Source organism: Drosophila suzukii, chromosome X (genome assembly GCF_043229965.1).
Source record: "Drosophila suzukii chromosome X, CBGP_Dsuzu_IsoJpt1.0, whole genome shotgun sequence".
In the NCBI taxonomy this organism is placed as follows: Eukaryota; Metazoa; Arthropoda; class Insecta; order Diptera; family Drosophilidae; genus Drosophila; species Drosophila suzukii.
In genome coordinates this window covers 3,748,619-3,774,835 of record NC_092084.1, presented here as the reverse complement: position 1 = coordinate 3,774,835, position 26,217 = coordinate 3,748,619, and the positions used below count along the sequence as shown (strand labels likewise).

At 38.5% G+C, this 26,217-nt stretch overlaps 1 protein-coding gene and 1 long non-coding RNA gene across 5 annotated transcripts in view; one reads left to right on the top strand and one right to left on the bottom strand.

Moving 5' to 3' along the window:
* Ptpmeg2 (Protein tyrosine phosphatase Meg2) overlaps positions 1 to 26,217 on the bottom strand; it is a 38,542-nt gene that overhangs the window by 10,490 nt on the left and 1,835 nt on the right. Inside the window, exons 1-3 of one of the 4 annotated variants that reach the window (XM_017081621.4) lie at positions 18,056 to 18,322; positions 10,483 to 10,863; positions 10,184 to 10,414 (exon numbers count right to left, since the gene is read on the bottom strand). In XM_017081621.4, the coding sequence (XP_016937110.3) occupies positions 10,184 to 10,414; positions 10,483 to 10,863; positions 18,056 to 18,169 (726 nt within the window). In that variant the 5' untranslated portion in view covers positions 18,170 to 18,322. Of the gene's footprint in view, positions 1 to 2,460; positions 3,279 to 10,183; positions 10,415 to 10,482; positions 10,864 to 12,580; positions 12,740 to 18,055; positions 18,323 to 26,217 lie in introns of those variants that run through there. The other 3 variants (XM_017081622.4, XM_017081624.4, XM_065867699.2) reach the window with 3 other exon arrangements.
* LOC136117289 (uncharacterized) lies at positions 16,636 to 18,325 on the top strand. Its single transcript, XR_010654758.2, has 2 exons — positions 16,636 to 17,114; positions 17,933 to 18,325. It is a non-coding gene; the product is annotated as an uncharacterized lncRNA (long non-coding RNA).

Genomic DNA, 26,217 nt, shown 5'->3' with positions numbered 1-26,217 from the left:
AAACAATTTAACAAAAAATATTAAAACCAACAGAGCCTGCTAAATGTTTACAATAAAAAGGTTCAAAAGTAGAAAGCGCGAAACATGACAATATGTCATATGGCAAAATGGCTTTAGCCACAACACAACTCAAAATAAATAATAAATATTATTCGGCTGCAGGTGGAACAGTCGCACAGAAGACCAAGATATCCATCCGTAAGGGGAATCAATATTTGATGGCTCCGGCTAAGCCATGCTAATTGGAGAGCTCTTCACGCTGATTGACTGACGGCTCGACTCGACTATCGCACACACATGTGGGAGATCCCAACCGAATCGAGGCTTATTTGCCCAGAATATGATATATGTAAGGCCGCAAGCCAATCAATTGAAAATCCCTTGGAGACACGGGCAAATACTTAAAACACTTGTCATTCGAAAGGTCGAAGGGCGGCATGCGATAAATTTAATATTTATCACAAAGTATGCAAGCACTCTAGTTTGTAAATTACCCATATGTGAATGTAATTGGTTTGAAATGAATGGGTAATTCAAGTCGATAACTAATATCGATTGTTTGGATTTTTTATTAAACATCAGAACAGCTAGTTTTTAAAAATAATTATTTTGAGTACTACCTATAGTTTATTACTTATATCAATTAGTCCAATAAACACCACAATATAGCCATTTTAATAACTTATACCACTCGATAACTAATATCGATTGTTTAGATTTTTGATTAAAGTGCAGCACTGTTGATTGAATAAATCTGTTGAGTACTTTACTACAACTGGCTGATATGTAACTTCAATAATATAACCAATATGTCAACTGATCCCAGGCGGTAACTAATATCGATAGTTTCGAATTAATTTTACTACCTTTGCTTGATAGCTAATATCAATTATTCTGATAAACTGATCCTATTATTAAAACTTTATTTATAAATGACCTCAATTCCAACACTTGACTATAGAAAGCCTTTGTCCATTGAATGACCGACTGTCTTAAAGTTCTGATACGCACTGTAACTAGCATTCTTTCTTTGGCATATAGAAAATGACACACACAAATATGTACCTTTGTATATTCAAAAACGAGCAGACATCGGGGGATATAAATCAAAAGGTAAGAAGTAAAAAGTGGCAGCAAAAAATATGTACGCGCCGTTGAACCAACGCCAACAGCTGTGTTTGATTGCCTCCACTTGTTCCTCCTCGGTCTTCGTATTCGTACCCCCAGTTCTACCACTCCCCTCCCGGTATTATTGGCATATAAGCCCATGTTGTTGTTGCTGTTGCTCCTATTGTTGTTGATTTTTGTCAAGCTCTGTGAATGACAGCCGCAGCAGCAGCCTTTGTTGCCTCAAAGGCAAGCAGCGGAGAGGACAGGTAAGCGCAAAGAAAACAAAAGTCGCATATCACCTGCCATTGATGGTCGACTGCGAGAACCCCAAGATATCTGCATAAGGCAGCTCGCTAAGAAAAGTGGTGGTGGGAGCAGTATCTCGGGATTTCTTGGCGGTATAAACAACTTTAAATAGGCTTAAATTTGAGAAATATCGATTTTTAATATATGAAGCTGGAATTTCTTTGAAAAAACTAAAACGATTAATTCGATAAATAATTAATAACGATAATTTCGATTTTTTTAAAATGTCTCTTTCTAAAAACTCAGATAGTTCAATGGTATTAGTATATCAGTCCTGGTATACAGTTAGTTAATCTAATGGTTGTTTCGATTACTATTTACTATCGATAAATTCGATTTTGTAATTGTATGCTATATTTTTGTAGAAAACTATGTACAACTTTGCAGTTATGTATCTTTTCTCATAAATATTGATCTTTTTGCTAAGGAATAAACCATATTTCTAGATCATAAACTAAAGACATTTATAGTTTATGATCTAGAAATACTCTTTGCTGGATTCCCCTATTTAATTTAAATGGGCTCAGAGCGGTGGTATCCCCTGATGTGTTCTTCCTACCAACAATAGTTTCGCCTCCAGTCGGGCCAACCCAATTAGCTGACCTACTTTGACACAAACGTCCCATCCGAACTCTTTGGCTTTGGCTAATTGAGCAACAAACACATAGGGCTCAATCAGCGAGATTTCAGCCGCTTATTGATTAATAACCACGGAGTAGCTGTGATTTACCCAAGCACCGTGGTCAACTTTAAACGTGAATCACTGCGAAAGCCCAGGCTAATGAATCATAAACAAAATTCAAATTAAAAATAAATGTTTGTTGTCTACAAATAGCCAAAAAATAACAAAAAATGTGATTTCCTTGAAAACAAAAGACAGCGAAAACAACAAATAGAAATGTTTTTGGCGAGGTCTTTACAAATCAGTCAGGGGGCGACTCTCTGTCCATATAGGCGATGAGTACATATATATATACATATATATCTATATATTTTGTATATCTATCCGTATCCCAGAGTATCTGTATTTGTATAATCATGTACCTGAGTCGCGCGTTGGCGTTGTTATGGATTGTTGTTGATTGCCGCGTTGTTGCTATTGTTGCTGTTGTTGCCGCCACCGCCGCTGTCTAATTATTCAGATTTTTACTGTAATATATAGTTTGGTTCGCACAATTAAATGCTAATTGCGTGCACTTTCAATTGAACAATTTTACATAACTTTATTTGCGTTTGTTTTGTATTTCTTGTTTTTTGCTTTTTTGTGTGTTGCCGATTTGTCACATTACACAATGGGATGGATGCACATCCTCTCTTTATCTTCTGATGGGTTAAACGGCAGACATTCGGGGGTTGGGTTGGGATTGTTGGGGTTTTAACGGGGGAAAAACAAAACAAAAAGAATACGCATTTGAGATCGGGTTTTTCGGTTGAAGTTTAGATTCAATTTCAGTTTGTTTTGCAAATTTTGACCCTTTATTCTGCCAACTTGCAGATACTTTTCTATCTTTTTCTTCCGTTTCTTTCACCCGGCTGAGAGATCCGCGAATTTGTTGCTGCAAAGTGCGTGTGAAGCATTCAACAAACTAAAGCTGATTCGGATACACACATACACACACACGCACCGAGAGTTTTCCACTTTTCTTTGCACTTGGAAAAACAAGAAAAAAAAGGAAGAATTTTTCAACTGTTTAGCAGGAGTATTTGTTTTCTGGTTGAGCAACAATTTTATCTTGATATCTTCTTCAGTTTAACAATATTTCGATTTCGATTTCGATTTTCCTACGCCTCTGAGTTGTCTCTTCTTGGCCGCTGCGTTTCATTGGATTTTCTCGCTTTTCTTTATGTAGTTTGTTTGTTGCGCGTCGTCGTGGAAAGCTGAACTACGTCTGACTGCTGCGGCTGCTTTACTTTATTTTTTTCGTTTCGTTTTGGTTTTTCTGATATTTTTTTTTTGCTATTTTGCGGCTGCGTTCTCGGCGCACGCGCTCTCTTTTCTGCCACCACCGTCGGCAGTGGGCAGCTCTCACCCGCTCTCTGGCAACCCTGGTGGAGTGGACACCAGGGGGTTGCTGGGAGAGCGAGGGACGGGGAAAGAAAGCCCGAGAGCGGACGCGAGAGAGAGAGCCGGAGTGCTAGGGGTTGGTTTGCGAGTGCACGGTTGCATGCGATGCAGCTGTCGATTGCCCGCGAGTGGGTGGCTCAAGTGGTTGAAGTTGCCAGCAGGGTTGCCAACCCCATTTTGAAAGCAGGATATTCGAGGAATAACATTTTGACTATATTTATGGATGCGAAAATGTTCTCAGGGCAGTTAAAATATTTAATTTCCACTCTTCAAGTGGCATAACATCACAATTTTTTGCAAAAATTGGCCAACATAAAAATTTTTTAGGTGTGAGTGCCAATCGATTGGGAATTTTATTACGAGTTCAGCAAGGTATGACATTCCATTTTAAGACCATTACTTTTATTGTTTCCCCCAAAATACTGATATTTTTTGGGCGAAAAATTAGGATCTTACATTTTGACAAAAAATCGATTTTTTCGTAATCCTTTTTTGATGTAACTTGGTCAAAAATGGTCCAAAATCTAAAAGGCGCACTGGTTTGGACAGCTAACAAGCTCGATAACTAATTGCATTTATTTTCTGGCTGATTCTAAAAACGAAAAAAAATTTCAAATTTTCACTTTTTTTACAAGGGGTAGTATCATCTGTTTTTGTAAAAATGGGTCAAAAAAAATTTTTTTTAGGTGTGAATGCAAATTTATTTGAAATTTTGTTACGAGTTCAACAAGGTATGACATTCCATTTTTGGGCCATTACTTTTCTTGTTTCGGCCAAAATACTGATTTTTTTGGGTGGAAAAAAGGATCTTCGTTTTTTTGCGAAAAACCGATTTTTTTCTTTTACCACTTTTGCTGTAACTTGTTCAAAAATGGTCCAAAATCTAAAAGGCGCACTGTTTTGGACAGCTAACAAGCTCGACATTGAATTGCAGTTATTTCCCGGCTGATTCTATGAACTTTAAAAATTTTAAAATTTTCACTTTTTTTACAAGGGGTAGTATCATCTATTTTTGTGAAAATGGGTCAAAAATAAAATTTTTTAGGTGTGAATGCGAATTTATTGGAAATTTTGTTACGAGTTCAACAAGGTATGACATTCCATTTTTGGGCCATTACTTTTCTTGTTTCGGCCAAAATACTGATTTTTTTGGGTGGAAAAAAAAGGATCTTCGTTTTTTTGCGAAAAACCGATTTTTTTCTTTGACCATTTTTGCTGTAACTTGTTCAAAAATGGTCCAAAATCTAAAAGGCGCACTGTTTTGGACAGCTAACAAGCTCGATAACTAATTGCAGTTATTTCCCGGCTGATTCTATAAACTAAAAAAATGTTCAAATTTTCACTTTTTTTACAAGGGGTAGTATCATCTATTTTTGTGAAAATGGGTCAAAAAAAAAATTTCTTTGGTGTGATTGCGAATTTATTGGAAATTTTGTTACGAGTTCAACAAGGTATGACATTCCATTTTTGGGCCGTTACTTTTCTTGTTTCGGCCAAAATACTGATTTTTTTTGGGTGGAAAAAAAGGATCTTCGTTTTTTTGCGAAAAACCGATTTTTTTCTTTTACCATTTTTGCTGTAACTTGTTCAGAAATGGTCCACAATCTAAAAGGCGCACTGTTTTGGACAGCTAACAAGCTCGATAATTAATTGCATTTATTGTCTGGCTGATTCTAAAAACTAAAAAAAATTTCAAATTTTCATGATCTTAAATTTTGGCAAAAAAAAAGAGTTACTTATGAGAACAATTTAACTTGCTAACAGGCATCTTAATCGTTTCCCATAACCACAGATTGCCAATTGGGATGACTATTAGTAAGGCTTGGAATAGTCAACAAAACCACAACTTCTAATATGGAAAGTGACTTCAAATGACAAATAAATACATTTAAATGTTACCGAAGCATTGATGACTGCGCTTTTGAAATGTTCCAGTATTATTAGCCTGATTAGCCTGAGCCTAAAGGTTAAACTTTATTAAAAAGGCTTTTCCCGATCAAAAAGAAGGAAGTGTTTACTATAAGTGAACCAGAAATACTTATAGCTTTGATAAGATTAGCCTTTTTTTTAAACCCAATCTTTAGGCTTTTTTTATAGCTATTCTATGGCTCTTAAAAAGGTAATTTCTTTCAGAAAGCAACAAATATGAATTACGCAACAAAATAATGTTTCGAATTATCAGTAGAAGTAAAACCAAAGGTCCACGTTTATAAGCCATCAAACTGCTTACTGTAGTATTTCAAATGGAATATTGGACTTTTCTGGGAATTGCCAGACTAGACTATCTTTATTTTTTTTTGATTTTTCGTTGGTTTTATTTTTTGGATTTTCCGGAACCACTCTTGTAATGCGGAAGCGGAGTAATCCACGTTCCGAGGGCGTACAATTCTCTCGTTTCTGTTTTCTGGCGTATTAATTTGCATTTTAGAGACTCGGGTCTGGTCTAAACATTTGCGTCAATGTCAAACCGAACGGCTGTGGCAACAAAAAGCACGTTGTAAAAATAACACAAAACGGCAGCCGACGTATCGACCAACAATAACAAAAGCGTTAACAAATCGGGTCGGCGTCATCGGGTATCAATCGTATATTTAAGCCAACTGAGCAATGAATGAACTGCGCGCCGCTTTCCCGAACGAACGATCTGCGTTCTATAAATACGACCAAATTATCCCGCCGTCAATCACTGTTTGATCAAGTGTTTGTGGGCCAAGTGCAGCAGCCAAAAAAAGAAACGGGGGCAACCGAAAACAAAAAGAAAGAAAACTTTCACACGCGTGCTTTAGGGGAAATGGGAAATGACCATTCCATATTGACGCACATTTTTACCGCTCGTATCGTTCGTATTATTTTGGGATAGATGGGGGATGGAACAATCTTTTGGATACAATCTATAACCTATAACGTTCGACTAGAACACGTCAACTGAATTAGTTAATCAAGCAAAAGCGTAAGATAGCCACAAGCGGCCCAGCGAAAAAGAGCGCGCCTCGCAGCTTTGCTCTCTCTTTCGAGCTCTCTCTCTGTCTCTTACCATGTTTATGGCTTGAACTTCATGAACTATTGAATACGTGGTAGCAAAAAGAACCCTGTTCACAGAGCTAGAGTATAATCCCATAGCTTATCCTCAAATAAACAATTGAAATTAATAATAAAAAGAGAAAAAATCACTGAATTTCAATTTACAATTCGACGTATAATTGTTAATTACAAATTTAATCACAATTTCAAAAAATTGACTACGCATAAACCGAGTCTTTCTCGCTCTCTCTCTCTCTCTCTGTCCCCCACTCTCTGCGTAAAAGTGAGAGTGAAAAAGCGTGGGCACATTCCAAGCTCTTCAAGTGTGTGCATGTGTGTGTGTGCGTGCTGCGATCCCGTCCATCTTCCCATTACGACAACGCTGCGTATGCGTGATTGGACCCAAAATATTGCGCATACGCGCCTTGGTACAAGCCAGAGTTGTATGTTTTCCCTCGTTTCTTTCGGTCACCATGACGTCACGGACGTCGAGCTTACCGCCAACGCAGCTTATCTTCTGTCCACTCTCTCTCTCTCTCTGTCTCTCTCTCTCATTCCCAAAAATAATAATAGTAAAAAAGCACTAAGACACGCGCCAAAGAGAACGCTTTTTGGACACTCTCTCATTCTCCCGCACTTCCTCTTCCTCTCCTCTCCACATCTATCCCCATCTCCCTCTGACCACTGGCGTTTCATTTGCGAGGGAAGAGCTCGCCCACGCCGAATCGCTTTCATTGTTAACTTTATTTTTTGTGCGTTTTGATTTTCGTAGCAGAATGGAATAAATAAATATATATGGATGGATATGTATGTATTAAGACAGCCGTGGTCAGAAAAATAGCAATGCAATAATTGAAATATTATAAAAAAAGAAAGAACTTTACCAAATTTTAATCATATTAAAATATATAACAATTTTTTTTTGGTTTCACAAGAAATTTTACAACAAAAATTAAGAACTTTTACAATTATCCCAACTTCAACATACATGTATTATTGAATGTTAAACCCTCTGCATATCGCCTATCATCTGGCTTTAAGATCTACATATATAATTGTATTTTTCCCTACAAAATTGAACACAACATTTATTCATTGGGACCCACCTAATATTTTCGACCTACAAATATTAAAGTGTTCGCAAAAGTGAGATGAAATAAATCCAGTTCTAATGAAATGAGTAATAGATTATATTAGATAACAAATAATGAGTGATATTTGTCTTTCCCAGCTTGTACAACAGAGTGGGTAGATTATGTATACAAATATGGGTAGGTAGATAAACAGCAATGTAAATGTTTATTCATATATGTATATGTATGTATGTATGAACCTGAAGAGGCTTTTTGGCAAATTGAGCGAAATATGTCGAGGGGCTCCAATGTTCGCCGATTTTCAATGCCGGCCGGCGATTTCTCTGGGTCCCCAAACCAAAACTCCCCCATAATACCTATTTATACTATATATATACATACATATATACTTTCGTTCACAGTACGATCTCTGGTAACTGTACATTGCCAGTAGGACGAAATGTAGAACGCAATTCCAAGACAAACAGCAAAACAGCAAAGAGCACAAAAATGTGGGACTCGAGCAAACGAAACGCAAATGAAATGGAAAACAAGACATCAAGAAGAGCAACAACAGCAACAACAACAACAACAAACTGGGATGATGATAGCTACCTGTTGTTGTTTTTTGTACATTTTTTATTTATGCAAATAGTGGGGGAGGGGGTGGTGACAGTGGGTTGTCCCCAATCAAAATTACGTCTTATTCTGTATGACTAAGGGAGTGGGTATGTATGTAGTATGTATGTAGGTAGTTGTTTTCATCTTTCGCGTGGGCAGACGAAAACCGCCGCCCACGCACCGCATGCTGCGATAGCCACGCCCACCCACCGCCTACCTAACGCCCACATCCACCCACTACCCATCGCCTCCCTGTGTGTGTGTGTGTGCGCTTTTAGAGGGGTTTCCCCTTTTTTTCTGTTCAAGCGCTGATTGTGTGCACTCAACTACTTCCTACAACAAGGATTTCCGAGTCAGGTACGACAGTAATATTTTATGGGAGTTCATGTAAAAACAAAGCGAATAACTAACTTTTATGGGCGGAACAGTGGAGTAATGGAGAAAGTCACAACAGTACTCAAAGGGGCCTACAAAGCACAGGTTAGAACTGTAAAAAACAATTGCATACAAAAGGGGTTTTGATTTCAAATGTTTTTAAATGTGAGCATGGGATTTTTGAAGTTAATAAGTAATCCTCCTTTCCCATTATATAAATTTTTAGATAATACAACGTTCTTTTTTTTTTAAACGTTCTCAGAAACCTCTTAGATTTAGTTTTATATATTATACCTAATTTTCTTAAATAAAAACATACAGTGCTATATCAATACACTATATAATGCATAAAACTAACTGTTTTCAAATGCTAAAAATCAGAAACTTTAAAAATTCAAGTTTCAGCTCCATTTGCTTTTATATAATGTATAATATATGTACTCTATAACAATTAAACAAAAGCCATATAAATCAAGAACTTGCCCAATACCGACCATGATATCCATGATCCCTCCCACTTCCTTTCAATCAACAAGAACCACAAAGTAAATATGAACAAGACACAACAACAAAATTTGACGCATGACATGAAAAGCCAACGAAACGAGACAGAAATGTTCAGCTTGAAGACATTTTTCCGGCATTCCGTTGATAGAGAACCCACAGCCCACTTGGCACAGAAACTCGGATACTTGGATGCGCGGATACTGGATTCACAGATACGACAAAAAAAGATTGCGCATATATGGGCACATGGAAGAACGCAACCGCACACACCAGATGAGAAATATCTTTTGTATTAATAGAGGCATGTTTAATATTTTAATTTCAGGGGCCGTGCTGCCACGCTTCGTGCCTTTGTGGGGCAAGCTGGGATTGGGTTGCGTTGACTTTTGGCTTTTGACTTGCCACGACGAGAGCCGGAAGTGCCACAATGGGGCAAACTGTGATGACAGGCCACCTGGAAATATGTCGGATTGCACTCCAAAGCCGACACATTTCGGGCAAAAACTTTTGCAAGTAGAAGTGCACCATCTTAAAGGTTATTTTTCATCCATGATCTGATTAAAAACCAGATGTATAATGCAACAAATCATCAAGGAATTAATTAGAATAGTTATACATATTGGTTTGATTTAACCTGGCTGATTGATTTCTTATCCATAATATTTTTGTAAAAGTATCTTCTTTTCGGTATTAAAAATCCATCATATTTTTAGTAACTTTTAAGAGTAGGTTTACACAACCTTTAAATAAAGTTTTCATTGACTAGAAATGTTCTGCATATTGATTGGATTCAACCTGGCTGGTTGATTTCATACCCATATAAACCATATTTCTCTAACACAAAACTAAAATCGTGAAAAGCCTTTCAAAAGGTACTTTCTTTTCTATACTAAAAATCCTATCTTTAGTAACTTTTAAGAGTATGTTTATAGAATCTTTTCAGGCGTAAAACAAACAGATACATGACTACGAAATAATTCAGAAATCCTAACAGCTATATTCAAACATCTGTGTATCAAAACTTCCACTTGCCCTACGATTTCAAGATCTCTCTGTGAATTTTCCCATGGACCCGCCGCCCAAAAGTATGCCATCGAAAACTCACCTTGAGCAGAGTGAGAATCTTCTGGGAGAGGTCGTAGTCAAAGTTCGAGTACTTGGAGCCGCTCATGTCGTAGATGAAGACGAGGCCGGCCCGCTGCGTCTCCGAGTCCTGGAGCGCGCTGTCCAGCTGATAGACGATGCCCTGCAGCGTGGTCGTGTGCGAAACGCTCAGCGGACTGTGTCGGTTGGCGGTGAAGAGGGCGATTGCGGCGCCACTGGAGGTGCGGGCGGGCTGAAAGCAAAAGTTAAATAGTGATTATCAATGTATCCCAAGGGTCAGGACTTCAATTACACACTCACCAGGATGGTAAACTTGCCGGTCTGCAGCTCGGAGCGCAAGGGCTCCACATCCGGATCGATGTTATAGAGATACTCCTTGAGGCGGATCTGTTCATGCTGCTCGTACAGCGAGACCGCTCGCGGTATGTCGAATTTACGGGCGTACAGAAACTTGACGGCTGTCGTATGCGATATGTGGCGCCTCATGGGCGCACCTCCACCCCCTCCATCGCCCGGTGCCGCCGGTAGTTGCACCTGCAGCTGCTGTGTGTGTGGCGGCAAAATCGCTATTAAGTTCTGCGTGCTGCTGGCTGAGGAGGAGGAAGCTGACGGGGATGTGGCTGTCGTCGTGCTGCAGTTAGCACCCAGGTTGTTGCAGAGATCGATGAATTGTTTCACAGCCTGCAAAATAAGTCACAAAAGTAAAGGGAGAATATGAGACATTTGTTTGCTATATTAGTAATCTCAATTAGAACTGCATGATTTCATTGAGATGATCTGGTATTAACCAGAAATCCATCAAACGACATTCACTTATGCAGTTCTTGGAAAAAGTAAGGCTATTGAATTGGAAATCCCATTAAATATACAAATATACCAAAGAAACCAAATTATCCCATAAATATTATTGAACAGATCTTCCAAAAAAATTAAATATTAATAATCAAAACGAAATTCCATTGAATTATGGTCGAAGGCATAACCTATGTATTTAGTCTTATGTTCAAAAATAAATTGTTATCAGCAACCAGTTTGAAGATCTTCTTACATTTGACAGGCATTTTGACTAAAATGTATGGGTTATATATTTCCCGGATCTTTGAGGCCGTTCCTCAGCTTTTTAATTCGATTAGATTCCATTACATTACGAATTTATGTGAAATAGTACTGCGACAGTACAAGTTTAATCCAGTATCTGTACAATATCTTGGAGATTTTAAAAGATAGCCTCATTAAGAACCATCTGCAGTGAGAGAACGGGTTGGGTCCTCCATCATAACCAAGTAAATTTACGACAATTGGTTAAATTACGGAACTAGTTCTGCCACTCTGACCCACATTAAGTGGTCAACTGGTTTCCGCTTGCCATTGCCCATTTGATTCATGGGCATTGAATTGGATATGATAGGATAGTATAGGATAGGACTGAGAACGAGAACGAGTCTGAGCAGATCAATAAACCCGCAGTCTTTATGATCGGCGGAACTAGTTCAGAGCTGACGGATCGTAAATTTGTGCAGTTTATGGAGTGATGCAAACTCGGTGTTCTCACGATATCGTGATGCTGTGCAATTAAGCACGGTGATCATCTTTCATTTTGAGTTAATGGCTCACGCCCATGATCACATCACTGCTTATAATGTTACAAGTACTACGTACATATACATAGATTTAGTATGCACATTGTGCAATGCTATTGCACTGTGCCCACCTTATCTTTCGAGATTAAGTGTGTAAATGGGTGGTATCAACAAATGTGCCACCTTTTGGCTTTTCCGCTTTCAGTCGAATTATCTGTATCTAGCAATTTCCGCGACTGTATTTGATTACGCTTCTTTAAACACGTATAACATTGCCATTATTTCTTTTGGTAGAGATAATATATGTATACTCTTCATGTTTCTGGCGAAAAGTGCAAGTTTCATTCAATTTTTAATGGGTCAGCCTTGTCAGTGCCTCTGGGGTGTGTTGTTGACCCCGTTTCACATCAAGGTTAATGCAATGCGAGGAGCCAAAGCCACCAAAGTGTCGGATCAACGAAATTAAAGCATTATACGCCGGGTGGGAATTGCTCAATTAATGGCAATTCGTCATTATTGGCGTACCAATTGAGGCCTTTTCTTTATCTCGCTCTCTCGCTGCTTGCTGTTTTTTGGGCTTTCCAGTGTTCATTCACCGCCGGTTCTTCTTGGCTACAATTAACCAGGTGCAAATTCCATCGATTTCCCATTGCTTCATTCATTCTTTCAGAGCCCTCTTCATTGAAGCGATTTTCTACGCTAACTAATTAGCTATTTCAAATGCCAGGCACGAGTATAGGTATTACTTTACCCACACATATGTAGGTTTGTATACAAACGGCCCAGAACGGAACTGATTGGAACCGATCGAAACCCACCTGTTCGCGGCTGCGACGTCGTTGATACAGATGCACCATGTTTTATTATTTCGATAACCAAATATTTGTGATTTAAATCACTGACGGTTCATTCGCACTTTATGACACCTGAACAAAAATGAGGATATATCCCGCAGCTGATGAATGATGATATAGGGGGCTCTCTTTTCGCGACACGCCGCGTCCGAAGTTTCTTGTGTACTGAAAACTGCAAATACTCGCGACCACTTGGCTTCGATCGCCGGGCAGAGCGGAAGGCAGCGCTGTCGACGTCGCCGACTGATAGCGGATACACTGCGAGAAACGCGAGTCTGGGTTCGAGGTTAAATCGCTTTAAGTGAACTTTTAAGAAAGCACAGGGACCTTTTTATAAGATCTATTTAAACTAGTTTATTTCACTTTTCAAAGATAAAACTGTAGTAGTTTCAATTAAAATAGGTGTAGCCTTAACTTTTTATCATTATAAAACTGTCAAAAGTAGAACAGTTTTTTTCTAAAATATTTGAGTTTATTTAAAATATGGCTTTAATCCATAAGCTATTACCTCTCATTTAGGAATTTTGAATGCTTTTTAAAATGGAATCTTTGGAAACCTGGCTTAAACCGTCTTATATATTAAGATATTATAATATTTCCCAACAAAATCATTCAAAAACTGTAATATTTCAAAAAGTTAAGACCACCACCCTTCAAAATTGAGAAGTTTCACCCCAAAGCCGAAAAGTTTCCCCAAAAGTTACGGCGCTGATCTTAAGTTTAGTCAAAGATTACTCGCATCTTGAAGTATTTACAAATATTTTTAAATGGGATTTTGCTATTTTTTCGATCTGTGTACCACCGCTGCTCTGCTGCGGTTAACGAACTGCAGGGGCAGCCAACACGTTGAGCGTTTTCTCGGAAACGGAGACGCGGGCGGCGCCAGCGGAGGCATACCAACAATTTGAGTCATGCGGGAGTCGCCGATGGAGACGAAGCCACCGTAGTACCGGTACCAGAGCCACCATATGTCACCCTTCGACCGGTGCACAGTGGGACAGATCGGTGATAGCGCCGATGTTTGATTAGTGTTGCGACAAGCGATAACTTATCTAGCAAATTGTGTTCGTAAGAACTCGAGCTTTTATCAGGCAACGTTCGCAGAAGCTTCCATTCACTGAACCGAAGCCTATCAATTAGCATGAGTTGTTGCTTTACGAGCTCACGTTCGTGTGCGAATTCTCATAAATTAATTTGTTTTTTGTGCAAATTCACGCTAAATATTTGAGAATTGTCATTGGTTTTTGCAAAACAATTTGGAAACCAAAGACGGATAATTGCGTTTCGTATGAAAAGCATTTTCTTAAGAAAATAACTAATACTGTAGGTAGATTTATGGGGACCATTGAGACGAACCTTTCTTTGGAAAGATTTTTCTAAATATTATACATTTTTGATCTCTAAAAATAATTAAATATTTTGATAAAATCAATAAAAACAAATTATTATTGTTAATAAAAATATTTAAATCAAATAGAAAATATACAGAAACTATTTTTCCATTTTATACATCTTGCCCCAGTGTGCGGGTCCAGGGATTCCTTCGAAACGGATTCTGATGATGTGAGGCCCGAAAGAGAGGTGAGTGATGCTATGCGTCATCGTATTTATGATCCTCACCTCTTTCCCGACGATCGTGTTTGTTTATCTCGCGTCTTTCTACGAATACATTATCGCGACGAAGTCAGGGAACAGGGGCTTAATGGTTTTAATGGTTATGACATAAGATATTCAATTCTCGCTTTTTTCAAAGGAAACGAAATACATATGTCCCGTGAGGAGTCGAAATTGGAATCCTATGATTTGTAATTGGACTATTTCCGTTAACGAGAAAAAAGCAGTTCCCAAAACTGGTTATATGCATATATATGTAGGTACATGTGTGGTATTTGTTTATAATGTGTCATCCGTCGGTTGTAGGTTTGTTGTTTATTTGTTGTAGTTGTTAGCTGGCCTAGGCCAACAGGTCACCAAGTCTTGTCTAATTTTAGATACTTGCTAATGGCCCCGCGGGCGCTACTTTCACTTTTGCCTCGTGGGGATCACAGGGGCGGGTCGAGGCGGGGCTGGACTGGACTGGAAATCGAAAAAGGTTTATCGGAGAGAGTCGCCCGAATGCCCCGGATTGTGACTAAGTTCATTGGAATGGGTCAGCTGCGGCAGTCCAAAAAAAAGGTTGTTTGTGTATGCTGATGCGCTGATGTATCAGTTCCATGAAAGAATCTCAATCAATCAAATGAGAAATGTTTACAAAAGATCATTAGTTTCCTTGGTTCTAAAAGAGATTTTAATGATTAATTAAGATTTTATGGTAATGCAAATAAGAAATTAATGTACTATTATCTGTTTAAGCTACAACTTTAAAACAAAGTATAATCAGATATAGTATCTTGCAATAACGCATGAATAATCAGTCTTATTGTTTGTCATTTAGCCATGCTAAAGAAAGAAAGAAAGCGGTTAGAGAAGAGAGATAGAGAGGCGGAAGGCGGTTCACTCACTTCCGGTTTCGGTTTGAGTTCTGGTTATGGTTATGGTTATGATTACAGTCAACGTAAATCTCTTGGCCAGAGCCAGTTAATAGAGCAACAACAACCCCGCCGCCAGTCTTCTTAACTGTTTGCATGCAAAGTAAAAGCGACAGACCTCGCAAACTGTTCCGATCCGTTCCATTCCGTTCAGTTTTTACTGAGTTCGGTTCGGTTCTACCTGGAAACTGTAAAACCACTCGGGGCCATGGCTAAATCGGTGTCTCCGATCTCTGGAGAAGAGTCTTTGCCGCTGTTAACGGACTCTGAGCATGGAAGCCGCTGGTTCTGAAAATCATCCAACGATCAGCGATTGGAAAACTCCCAGTTAGACTTGCTTGGAGAAAGACCAAGACCAACCCATGCAGATTGGGCGGAGAAAGCAGAAATGGGGGAGTACTACTACTACCTATCAACTGATCAGCATAGTAGTTACTGTGCCCAGATGATCACTCATCATCAATGATTTCGCTGCTGACTAATCTCTGGTCGTGAACAATTGCTCTGTAGTAAATGGAGCATTCAATCAGAATATATTTACGCTGAATTGCACTTGGTCAGTGAGTTGACAAACCAGTTGGGTCAGTGGAAAGAGTTTGAACAGAGCTATACAATCTTTATTAAGGGTATGTTTCTGATCTGAAACGGATGGCCTAGTTTACATAGAAAATATAGACCTAAAGAGATTATTTAAAGTCGAATTTCTATGCAAATGTGTTAAAGTCTCACTTTATCTTGGTTATCCATTTCTCGCATTGTAACCAGTCAGTGAGCTCGGAAATAACCCTCATCAAGCGAATTCCCCAGGCCCTCCCCCACGATCCTCAAACGAGGCATTCGCCATTATTTACGGTTTCATTCCGGCTCCTTTCGACGATTTCCTTTCACAGGATGCAGGATATTGCTGACAGATTGTTGTCTGAGAATATTGCACAGTTTCCACAGCAGGAAACGCACACAGTGAAGGGGATATTTTTTTTGTTCGCAGGAGGGGCTACTTCCTTTCACACTTTCGCAATTGATTCGAAATGCTCTGCTAAAGCGCATTTATTATGCTTCCGCGTAATGCGCAGTCGCAAATTGGTTTACGGGGAGTGATATGGGGGCTTTTGAGATGACGATGAGGTTGAGGATGAGGAGGGCAGAAAAGAGCTGACCCCATAGCGGATTGTGCCAACTTGGAGCGGGACAAAAGACCGCTCAGTTCGCATTTTGCCGCTACAGTTCAACCTCAATGTGTGGTAAAAAAATATGGATTTATAAAATAAAAAGCTTCAACTCGTACTTATAATACGATACGGATTTAAAGAAAATGAGTATATAGTTTTGATGCATGCTAAAAAATAATATTGTAAATATTTTGAATAAATTTTTTATAACACAAATATTTGGATTGGGAATATAAAAAACATGCTTTAGTCTCAAATTATGTATGTAAATTATTTTTTATGAATAAATTATAATTGTCAAGGAATGCATTTTTAAAATGCCCACTACAAAACTCAAAAAATAAAAGTTATAAAGCCTGTTTATTAAGACTTTGTCCAAGAATATCCACTATGCTTTTCAAACGGTTTATCTTCATTGTCTATCCGTATACCCCCCTTTTTAGACCCCTTTCCCATTCCGCCACGCCCATTTGCATATGAACATACGCTTTTAGAGAGAAATGTGCAAAGAAGCAGCGGCGAAATTTCATTTGCATGCGAATTGATGTCGGGTCTGGGGTCTGCCGTTCAGCTCGTGTTTCTTGTGCGATGAGATGTGTTACATATGGTACGAATCCGAGTTCCAAACGGAACTTGGCCAATAGCAGAAGAAATGCGAGGCGAAAAACAAAAGAAACCAGCTGTTGGCTAACGAGGGGCTAAGGGAGAGGGAAATGGAAGTGGAAATGGAACATGATTTCATACTACCAACAGCTGCTATGAATTTTCGGAAATATCTGATAGCATATTTCATGGAAATAGGTGAGTAACTAGAATGTATGAGTACAACATACGAATAGCCGAAAAGTAGGTCTTCCTTAATAAAAGCATACAGTTCCTTGAAGTTGCTAGAAATAGAATTTGAATTCAGACATTTTATTTTTAAAAAACTGCCTTTACTTAGATTTATTCTTATTTAATGGCTGATTTTATGAGAAGTGTACAGCAAATCTTTATAGACAGTTCCCAGATCTAACACTCTTGTTTCCCGGTATTGGGCAATTTAGTACTTGTTTTTTCGAAACTCTCTTCCTAGCCAAAACGAAGTGTAAGTCTTTTATTTAATGTCGGATCTGATAAGATATGTATGTGGCTACTTGGTATAACTAAGATGGGTTCTTTTCTTGCCCTCTCTCTGAAGATAAATACAGCATCAGCGATAAGTGAGTAAGTTGTTCTGGCTTTCCCAGTAATTCTCAGGTGGGAAGGCAACTTCAGAGAACTCTTTGTTCGATGCTAATGAACTAGAGAAGAAAGAACAAGAAGAAGACCAGAAGAACACACAGCGAAGCTGCAGAGAGAGCAACAAGTTGAAAAGGAAAAGAAGGAGCAAAAAGGCCACAAAAACTATCTATAAATAGCCCAGCAAAAGCACTGCAAGTGAAGGAGAGTAGGTACTAACTACACTAAAAAAAACATGAATATCAAGCATGACATGGCAAAAAAGCTTAAAACCCGACTTCAAGTTTATTTTGATCTTTTAAGAACGTATTTAACCAAAATTTCTTGGTTAAAGTAATTTGAACATAGTTTCGTAAACTCTAGAATTATAATATAAGTTCTATTTTTTTCTTGTGTAGCACAAAAGAGAGAGCCACGCAAAGAGAGCATCCTGGGATGAGAGAAAAGCCAAGCAAAGCTTAGAAAGTAAAAATCAAAGACATGTGCGAGAAGGAGATGGATAAACGCACACACTCACACACCTTGGCAATGCACAGGAAGAGACGCTGATGACAGCCGCTATCCTGCTCGCTCCCACTGCCACTGTTGTTGTTCCTGTCCTCCGGCTTGTCCTTATTCCAATGCGTTCGCTGCATTTTAGGGCATTTTTCACACAAACACAAACAGACACACACACACTAGAAAGACCACTATATTGCACGCACAAAAACAAATAAATAAATAATAATAGTAATAGTTTAATTCCACATCACAGCGAAACGACGCGAACGCACGAGGCGGTTGGATGAGAACAGATGAACGCGCGTCGACTGACAACAAACAATGAATAGCGAACGGCGAAACAGCGAAACGGCGAGAAACGCAGCCAGCAGCCTCTGCTGGCGTCGGCAGAGCCGCTGCGCATGCGCACAAGAGAAAGAAAAGCGCACAGTGGGCCAAGCGGACAAGAACTTTGATTTTGAAATTTCTATTCATATGTGACCTGTATTAATTATATTTTGGCTTTGTTTTCCATTTCTATATTTTCTGTATGTTCTACAAAAGTTTTCAACAAATATTCTGTGGTAACTAAGACTTTAAAAATATCAAAGCCAAGTTGATCATACATAACTATACATACATTTTTTAAACCATTTTTAAATAAATCGAGTATATAATAAAGAGTTATCTCTAAGAAAATAAATAATTATTAAAATCATTTTTAAAGAAACAAATATGATCTTGCAATGGGAAAGCCATTTTGCCCACTGTGGAGCGGAGAGAAGCTGAGCGAGTGGAGCTGCGCAGCACGCCCCATTACAAGGCGCAGTTGTTGTTGTCGCTGCTGCCACTGACACAATTCAATGTCAGCCGGCGATAGAGAGAGGGGGCGAGAGAGCGGAGCGCCGATGTTAAAACTAAAAGGATGCCCATTAACAGTGATCATGATCTGTTAATCGCCAGCTCGTACAGTGGAACGAATTGTAGCAACAGTGCTCTTATTAAAATTTAAAATAATTTGTGATGTATTAAAGAGAGTTCTTAAAAAGCATTGTAAACTCAAATTAAAAGGAACTAAAATACATAAATATATTTAAAAAAAAACATTTCGATAGGCAGTCTATCTAACATTTACGCGGTCGGATGCGCCCAATTTGAATTCCACATTTTTGCTGTTACTAACTTTGTTTCAAACCTATTTATTGAGAAGATATGAGGTAATTTTTCAGACCAAGATCCCACTGTATTCTAACAGAGGTGCGCACCGGGCTCAGTCGAAAGCCGTCAATGAAAATGAATAAAAAATGCGAGGAAAATAACTAAATCAAGCTTAAATCTTAATGCCCAAAGGCACGGCTCGCTGAGCGGCTTTTGTGATTAATTTAATTTATTTTCTTTTTTTCATGACTTCTTATGAAAGTGTTAAGAAATTTCGCCACAGTTTCGAGTGTCGTTGGAGAAAAAAAATTTCACTTGCTTCGCGTACGACGACTACGACTCACATATGTACATTTGTACATATGTATTCTACATATGCGAGTGCTTTTTGTTTTCTACCATTTGCGCATGATTATTGTTATTATTTTTTCATTATTATTACGCTTTCTTGTGGCGCGCGCGCCTGTCTCTCGATTATTTAAACAAAACGCTCGCTTAAGTCTGTCTCTTTTCCGCTGCCCCCTCGCACCGCCTCCCCCTTTTTCCACAGGGGGCGTGACATTGAGACAAGACAAAAGACTTGAGCATCACGCTTCTGCTGTTGTTGTTACTATAATATAATTACTATTACTACTATTGTTGTTGCCGCTGCTGAGCACACATCAGGCTAAAAAAACTTTCTTTTCAATGCGTTTTTATACACAAATCCGCATTGAAAAGAAATCACCGCAGCTTAAACACACATATGTTAATACCGATGAATCGATCTGATTGCTACAGTCCTACTTCAGTAAGGAAAACCCACAACAGTGGATCCTCCAAGTCAGTTGAAAAAAAATCGATCACTTGTATACATTTATTTTTTTTGCCACCATACAATTCCTCTTAAAAAATATGGGATTTCCAACTAATTCTATTAAACATCTCTATTAAAATGTTTCCATTAATATTTTAATGCAGTTCGGGTGTAACATAAAATCTCAAACAAAAAGGATTATAATTAAATTTCTCATAGTTTTAAAAAAGTTAAGTATTTTTTAATTTTATATATATCTCTATAACGCTGTACCCATTAAGAGAAATGCGACTTGGCGCCCTCGAAACGAGTTTGATCCACAAATTAGCCGCCGCTGTTGACCCCATTCCCCATAGAAAGTGATCACAAATTGGATTAGGGGCGTTATCATTCCCCCTCCCCCATCAAGTATGTATATTTATACGATTACGCAATGGAGCAAGACTCGGAATCCCCCGAAAACAAAAAAAAACTTGGTAATGCCTTCATGATGCGACACATTTCTCCAGTTGGCCATGGAACGTGACTAAGCTGAGCAATTGAAAGCATTTCTCATTCTCCATTTCGCCAGCTGAAGACTTCTTATATCATGTCCCCAACTTAAAACTGCTTTATTGCGAAGTTTGTAAATTGAAATTAAAACGTACAAAGTGCTTGAAAGATTTGTTTATGCTGTTGGTCGTTTTGTAGATGGTATACTAGATATGTAAGACTTGTTATGTAATTATTACTTTTTCAATATACTCAGGTTGAACTTCTATAAACAAAGTTTTTTGATAAGAATAGCTCTAAAAAAAGCAAGTTCCATCTTAATACCATTTAAAAACTTCAAACCTAGAGTTCTTAGTTAAAGGACGGCCAAAACAGTTTTGTCTGTCGAATACTTTCAGATGTGTTATGATAAAGTCAGCAGTCCGAGGCAATAAACCTATAGACTTGGAGCGTACTTGGCAGCCCTCTGGGATTCCATATTGGACTCAATTAAGTCTGCCACATAGCCATTTCCCTTCCGTCCAATCCAATCCGTTTTATGCTTCTGGCACAGCCAATGGGCAAACTGCCAAGGGAGCATAACAGCCTTTGAAAAGCAAACAAAACAAATGAAATGTTGCCTTTTTAATTATCAGAAATGGCTAAAAACTTCCAAACAGGAGAGAGAGCCAAATGTGGGAGAAACCATAAAAAAAACAACAGCAACATGTTCTCTGGCTCTATGTAGGCCAAAACAAATGAAAAGCCCTCGGCCCCCACATTTAGCACCATATCTCTAAACCTCCCCCAAAACTCATTTCTTTTGCACAATGTAAATCGGTCAAACCAATCAAAAGCGAAAAAAGAGCAACAATGCCCCTAAGAGTTCTTTCAACTTGCTTTTTACGTGTTCGTCTAGTTTTTACACATGGAAAAAATTCACAGAAATATGATTTAAGTTTAATTATCAAAATAAATGCATACTCAAAAGGAGATATTTACGTTTTAAATTAACCATGACTAAACTTGAAAATGCATTATTATTTAACGTGTATTTATGAAGGATGACACTACAATACAATAACCAGTAATTTAAAACGCCTTGAGCAATAACGCTCATTTTGTTCAATCTTGTGTTTCTAAAAAATATTAAATACAACAATTTTTAAAATTATAGACCATACTTTACTGGAAATACATTTAAAACCAGTAAAGACTTCGTCTCAATGAAGTGGATTTTTCTCCGTGTACCATAGTTGTGATTTTGGTTAGAAATGGTTAAAAGCCCGCGGCATTCGAAAGTGTTGAGGATGGGATCAAGACAAGTTGGAAGTCAGAGACGAGAGATGGAAGATGGAAGATGAAAGATACGGATGAGATGTGGGGACACATGTCATTGTCAGGCCGTGGTCCAAATGCAATTGAGAAAATATCGCAATGAGGACTTGAGCACGACACAATGAGCTGAGATGGGCGGCTGGAGAGATGGGGAGAACCAGAACAGCGGAAATGAAGACTCAGACAATGGGACCTTTGCATTAGAAACTATATTTGTATAGAGAACCAACGGCAGCCAAAGCAAGGCAAAGCGAAGCCAAAAACTTTGGTAGTAATTGTGCAAAAGAAAGCCAAAGAACTGGGAAGAGCCAAGAATAAGAGGGATATAGAAAAAGACCAAAAAGTCAGATACAGCACAGTGGGTACTCAATAAGATGTAAGATAGTTGGAATGCTGTTTTTCAGATTGTATAACATAATGATATTAAATATACCTATGATAAAATAACACATTTCTGCACAGAGAGAATTCTGGCGTTCTCATCTGAGTTACAAATGTTCTTAAAAATAGAACGAAATTTTTGAAGTTTAAAATGTTTTCATTGTTCTTGAATCAAGTTGAACTGGCGGTATCAACATTGTATATCTCAATAACTAAACTATTAGTTCAGTCGTTAGAGTTGTTAAAGTTGTTAAATAAACTTAATTTAACTTTTCTCTTCTCACTATTTTGTGCTAGTATTGAGAACATTGACACCAAAATGTACTTACACGGTTTTTAAGAACGAATGTTCTCAATTCAAGAACAAGGTACTTGAATATTTCTCTCTGTGTAAATTTCCTCTGTGAGATGTATTATTTTTTAGGTTTTACAATACACATCTGTTTATTTAATATTTAAGTACCTGCACTTGCTAGCTTTGGATGAAACTAATTATTTCGTAGTCTACATTTGGGCAGCCAAAGAAATGATAAGAAATAACCAGGAATTGTGAGCTAACCCAGCTATATAAACCATGTAAATTCTAGACTTTCTAGGCTCCTTAAATATTTGCCGTGTACATGGGGCTAACACCTTATCTAGTGTTTACTGTACTCGCAAAGAAATCACTGCGGCAGCAACAACAGCAAGGCAAGTCAAATCCACGCCAGCATCTGAAGCTCAGAGGCGGAGCATCAGCGGAGCAGATTGGGATTCGGATTCAGAATCAGAATCAGAATAAACTGGCGGCGGAAGAGAAGAGCTGGGAGTTGAAAGCTGGGAACTGGGAGCCTGGGTCTCTGGTCTCTGAGAGCCACTCCATCGGTCGGTCACATGCGAGTGTGCGAGTCGGGTCTAGGGAGTTCAACAACCTGCATGATTGGCATGGAGGCATGAGGCAAACAACAAAAATGAAACACAATGCCCTAGCTGCACACCAAGTGCTCCTCCTCATCCTCATCCTCATCCTCCTCCTCCAATGGCAATCGCAATAGTTCCAATTATGCACAAGTAAATGGAAAATCGTAATAAGCAGCGGACCAGGGATCTGGCCACGATTAAATGGCCGGACTCAGATAGCCAGACGGATATATCCATTGACCCACTTTGGTGGCAAACACATCCCCGCCGCAGTGGGGCAAACAATCGGAGGGGTTACCATGCAGGAAGCACGGAAATTAATGGCCATTTGTCGAGATTTAGGGGGTTAAGAGGGTGCAGATCAGATATCTCCTCTAAAATTTTACAAAACACCATCAAGAATTTCCTTTGATTTTAAGTATTCAAAACCAACTTGATTTCTTTGGAGCTGTTTCTGGTCTCTTAGGAAAAAACACCCATTCTAAGCACAAATCAGCACTACAAAATAAATATTTGGTGAAAATATGGAAGCTGTAGCTTTACTAGTTTAAACACTGTGTTGATTCTGGAAGTACTAACCCTGAGATTTATACATATATATATATATATATATATAGACATATGCGAGGTCATAGTATCAAATTTGAATATCATTTAGAGAGTTCTAACTTAAAATTAATACTCAAATACAGCTCCCAAAAGCATTAAATCAAAACAATGAGCTTCTTGTCTGGGAAGCATTCCACAACAAATCTACAAATCTTTATAGGAGTGTATATTTAGAGAAAAAATAAACACATCTTTATACCATTAAGAATAATATACAAGTAGGTACAAAGAACTATTCAGAGCAGCTTCCACTTGCACCCATACGAGTATCAATGAAATATTCTCGAACAATAAGATTCATGCCAATATACAAATACCTACTATATATGCCATAAATACCCAGGCAAGTGTACTGTAGTAATCGGAAAAATGGCGCAATTCAATTTTCCAGATGCAAAAGGTTTACATTTCTGAAAAACGTAAAAGTTTTGAGTGCTACAAAGTAGTTTACAGTGCTTAGCCATATCTAGTTAGGTACTTTTAGAGGTATTTAGTTAAATTTTATGGTTAGAAAAGCTACCATTAAGTTCTGTATAGTTCAACTCCCGACTGTGCAAACAATATTCTGTGGGGAGTCTACACCTTTTGTAGTTTTTTTCACGTACTTTTTTCGCATTTGTGGGCTTGTCTTTGCCCTCCCCTGTTATATTTTTTCTCCTGGTTGTTTATTTTCGGAATATTATTTTTGCTAGACGCTCGGGGCTCCCAGAGAATCGGGGGGAAATATAAAAAAAAACCCCTCCTTCTCGTTCCAGTTTCGATTCGGGCGGCTGTCCCACTTTGGTGGGCTGTGGGTTATGATAAGGGAGCACTGGGAATGAGCATGGGTATATGGGTATATGGGTATACGGGATTGGGATTGGGATTGGGCTGACCCATTTCCACCAGCGTACGTACACACATGGGCCCAGTTGCACAACGGCAAAGGCAACGCCAACGCCAACGCCGTTTTTGTTTATTTTCCATTTTATTTTTATTCTCCGCTTTTCGTTTTTAATGAAAGTTATTGTGGCTGCTATCTGTGGCACAGCCCTCGCGGCTTAATCAACGCAAATGAGGAAGCCCAGTCAGCCCAGAATCAAGAACAGGCATAGCAACAGGCGGCCGTACCTCATCCTGGATTTTATCCTGCCCTCTGCTGACATGGGTTATTGTACTTTGGCTGGCTGGGTTCAAAATCCCGGCACAAGGATGCCACAATAAATCCAGGGCAACCGAAAAGGGCAAAATGTTTTCGTGGCAAGGAAGAAAGGAAGCCAACTTTTTTTTTTTTTTTTGGGGGGGGGGGAGAAGGACAGTACGAGCAGTCAACTGCAATGGGACACAAATATTTCATAACTTTGTAAGCGCTTGCAGCGCAGAGGTGGAGTTGAAGGAATTGCCGCAAAGGGGTTTTGTGGGAATGCAGTATGCGTTTTCAAAGGGGTAACTAAAGAGCCCAGGGAATTCAGTAATAATTATTTTGGGGGAGCTCACAATCACAGAGTTGTAATCATAGTTTGTGTATTTATTTGAGAACTAAAAGCTTCGTAAACGGTGTTCATTAAAACAAAATATTTAACATGAATTTCAAAACAGAAATGGAATGATATGGTATGGTATATTTCAGAAACAGTACGCAAAAAGAACTATTCAACTACGTTGTTCTTGAATTGAGAACATTTGTTCTTTAAAACCGTGTAAGTACATTTTGGTATCAATGTTCTCAATATTAGAATGAAATGGTGAGAAGTGAAAAGTTAAACTGAGTTTATTTAACAACATTATGATTTTATTGATTGATTATTTTTAAGGACATTTTCAACTCAGATGAGAACGTCAGCATTTTCTCTGTGCAGGATTTTCAAATAACCTTAGATGCATTTCATTGGAATATGATTTGTAAAATAACCCAATTTTTGGGCACCAACATAAGATACCCCTTCTACCCACCGCCACTGGCGTATTTACAGCACAAATAAATTTATTAGTGCACATGGAACCGAATGGAGCACCAGGAACCAGAGAGCTGGCTGGGTGAAGTGTTGTCATTGTTGTTGCCCGACTGTCTGCCCTTTTTATGAGCAATTTGATTTATGCATCGAGCAGATAGACAGACAGACAGACAGATGGGGGTGGTGGCATCCACAAAAGTTGGCAAATATGCAACAATGAAAACGCAACAATTTGTAGTTGGTAATGTCAATTCAAGGGAAATCAATTGTGCGCACACGAAATATGCGCAAATTGCGGGAGTGAAAATGAGGAGAATGGCGATGGGAATTTTCTGGACTTTTCATCAAGCTAATCCCAATCGGTATCCTATAAATACCACAAAAGAAATGGGAATCCATTGAACCAATATTCAGTGTTTGAGTTATGGCAATTTTTAATCCATCAAAATTTTTAATGATTACAAAATGATTACCTATAGCTTAAAATCGTGATTTTTATAAAAAGTAATACCAAATCCGACCTGAAATATTGATATGTAATCCATTGGGAACCCATTGAAACATTCTTCACTGTTCGAAATATAGGATTTTGTAATATTAATCTACCGAGACAGCC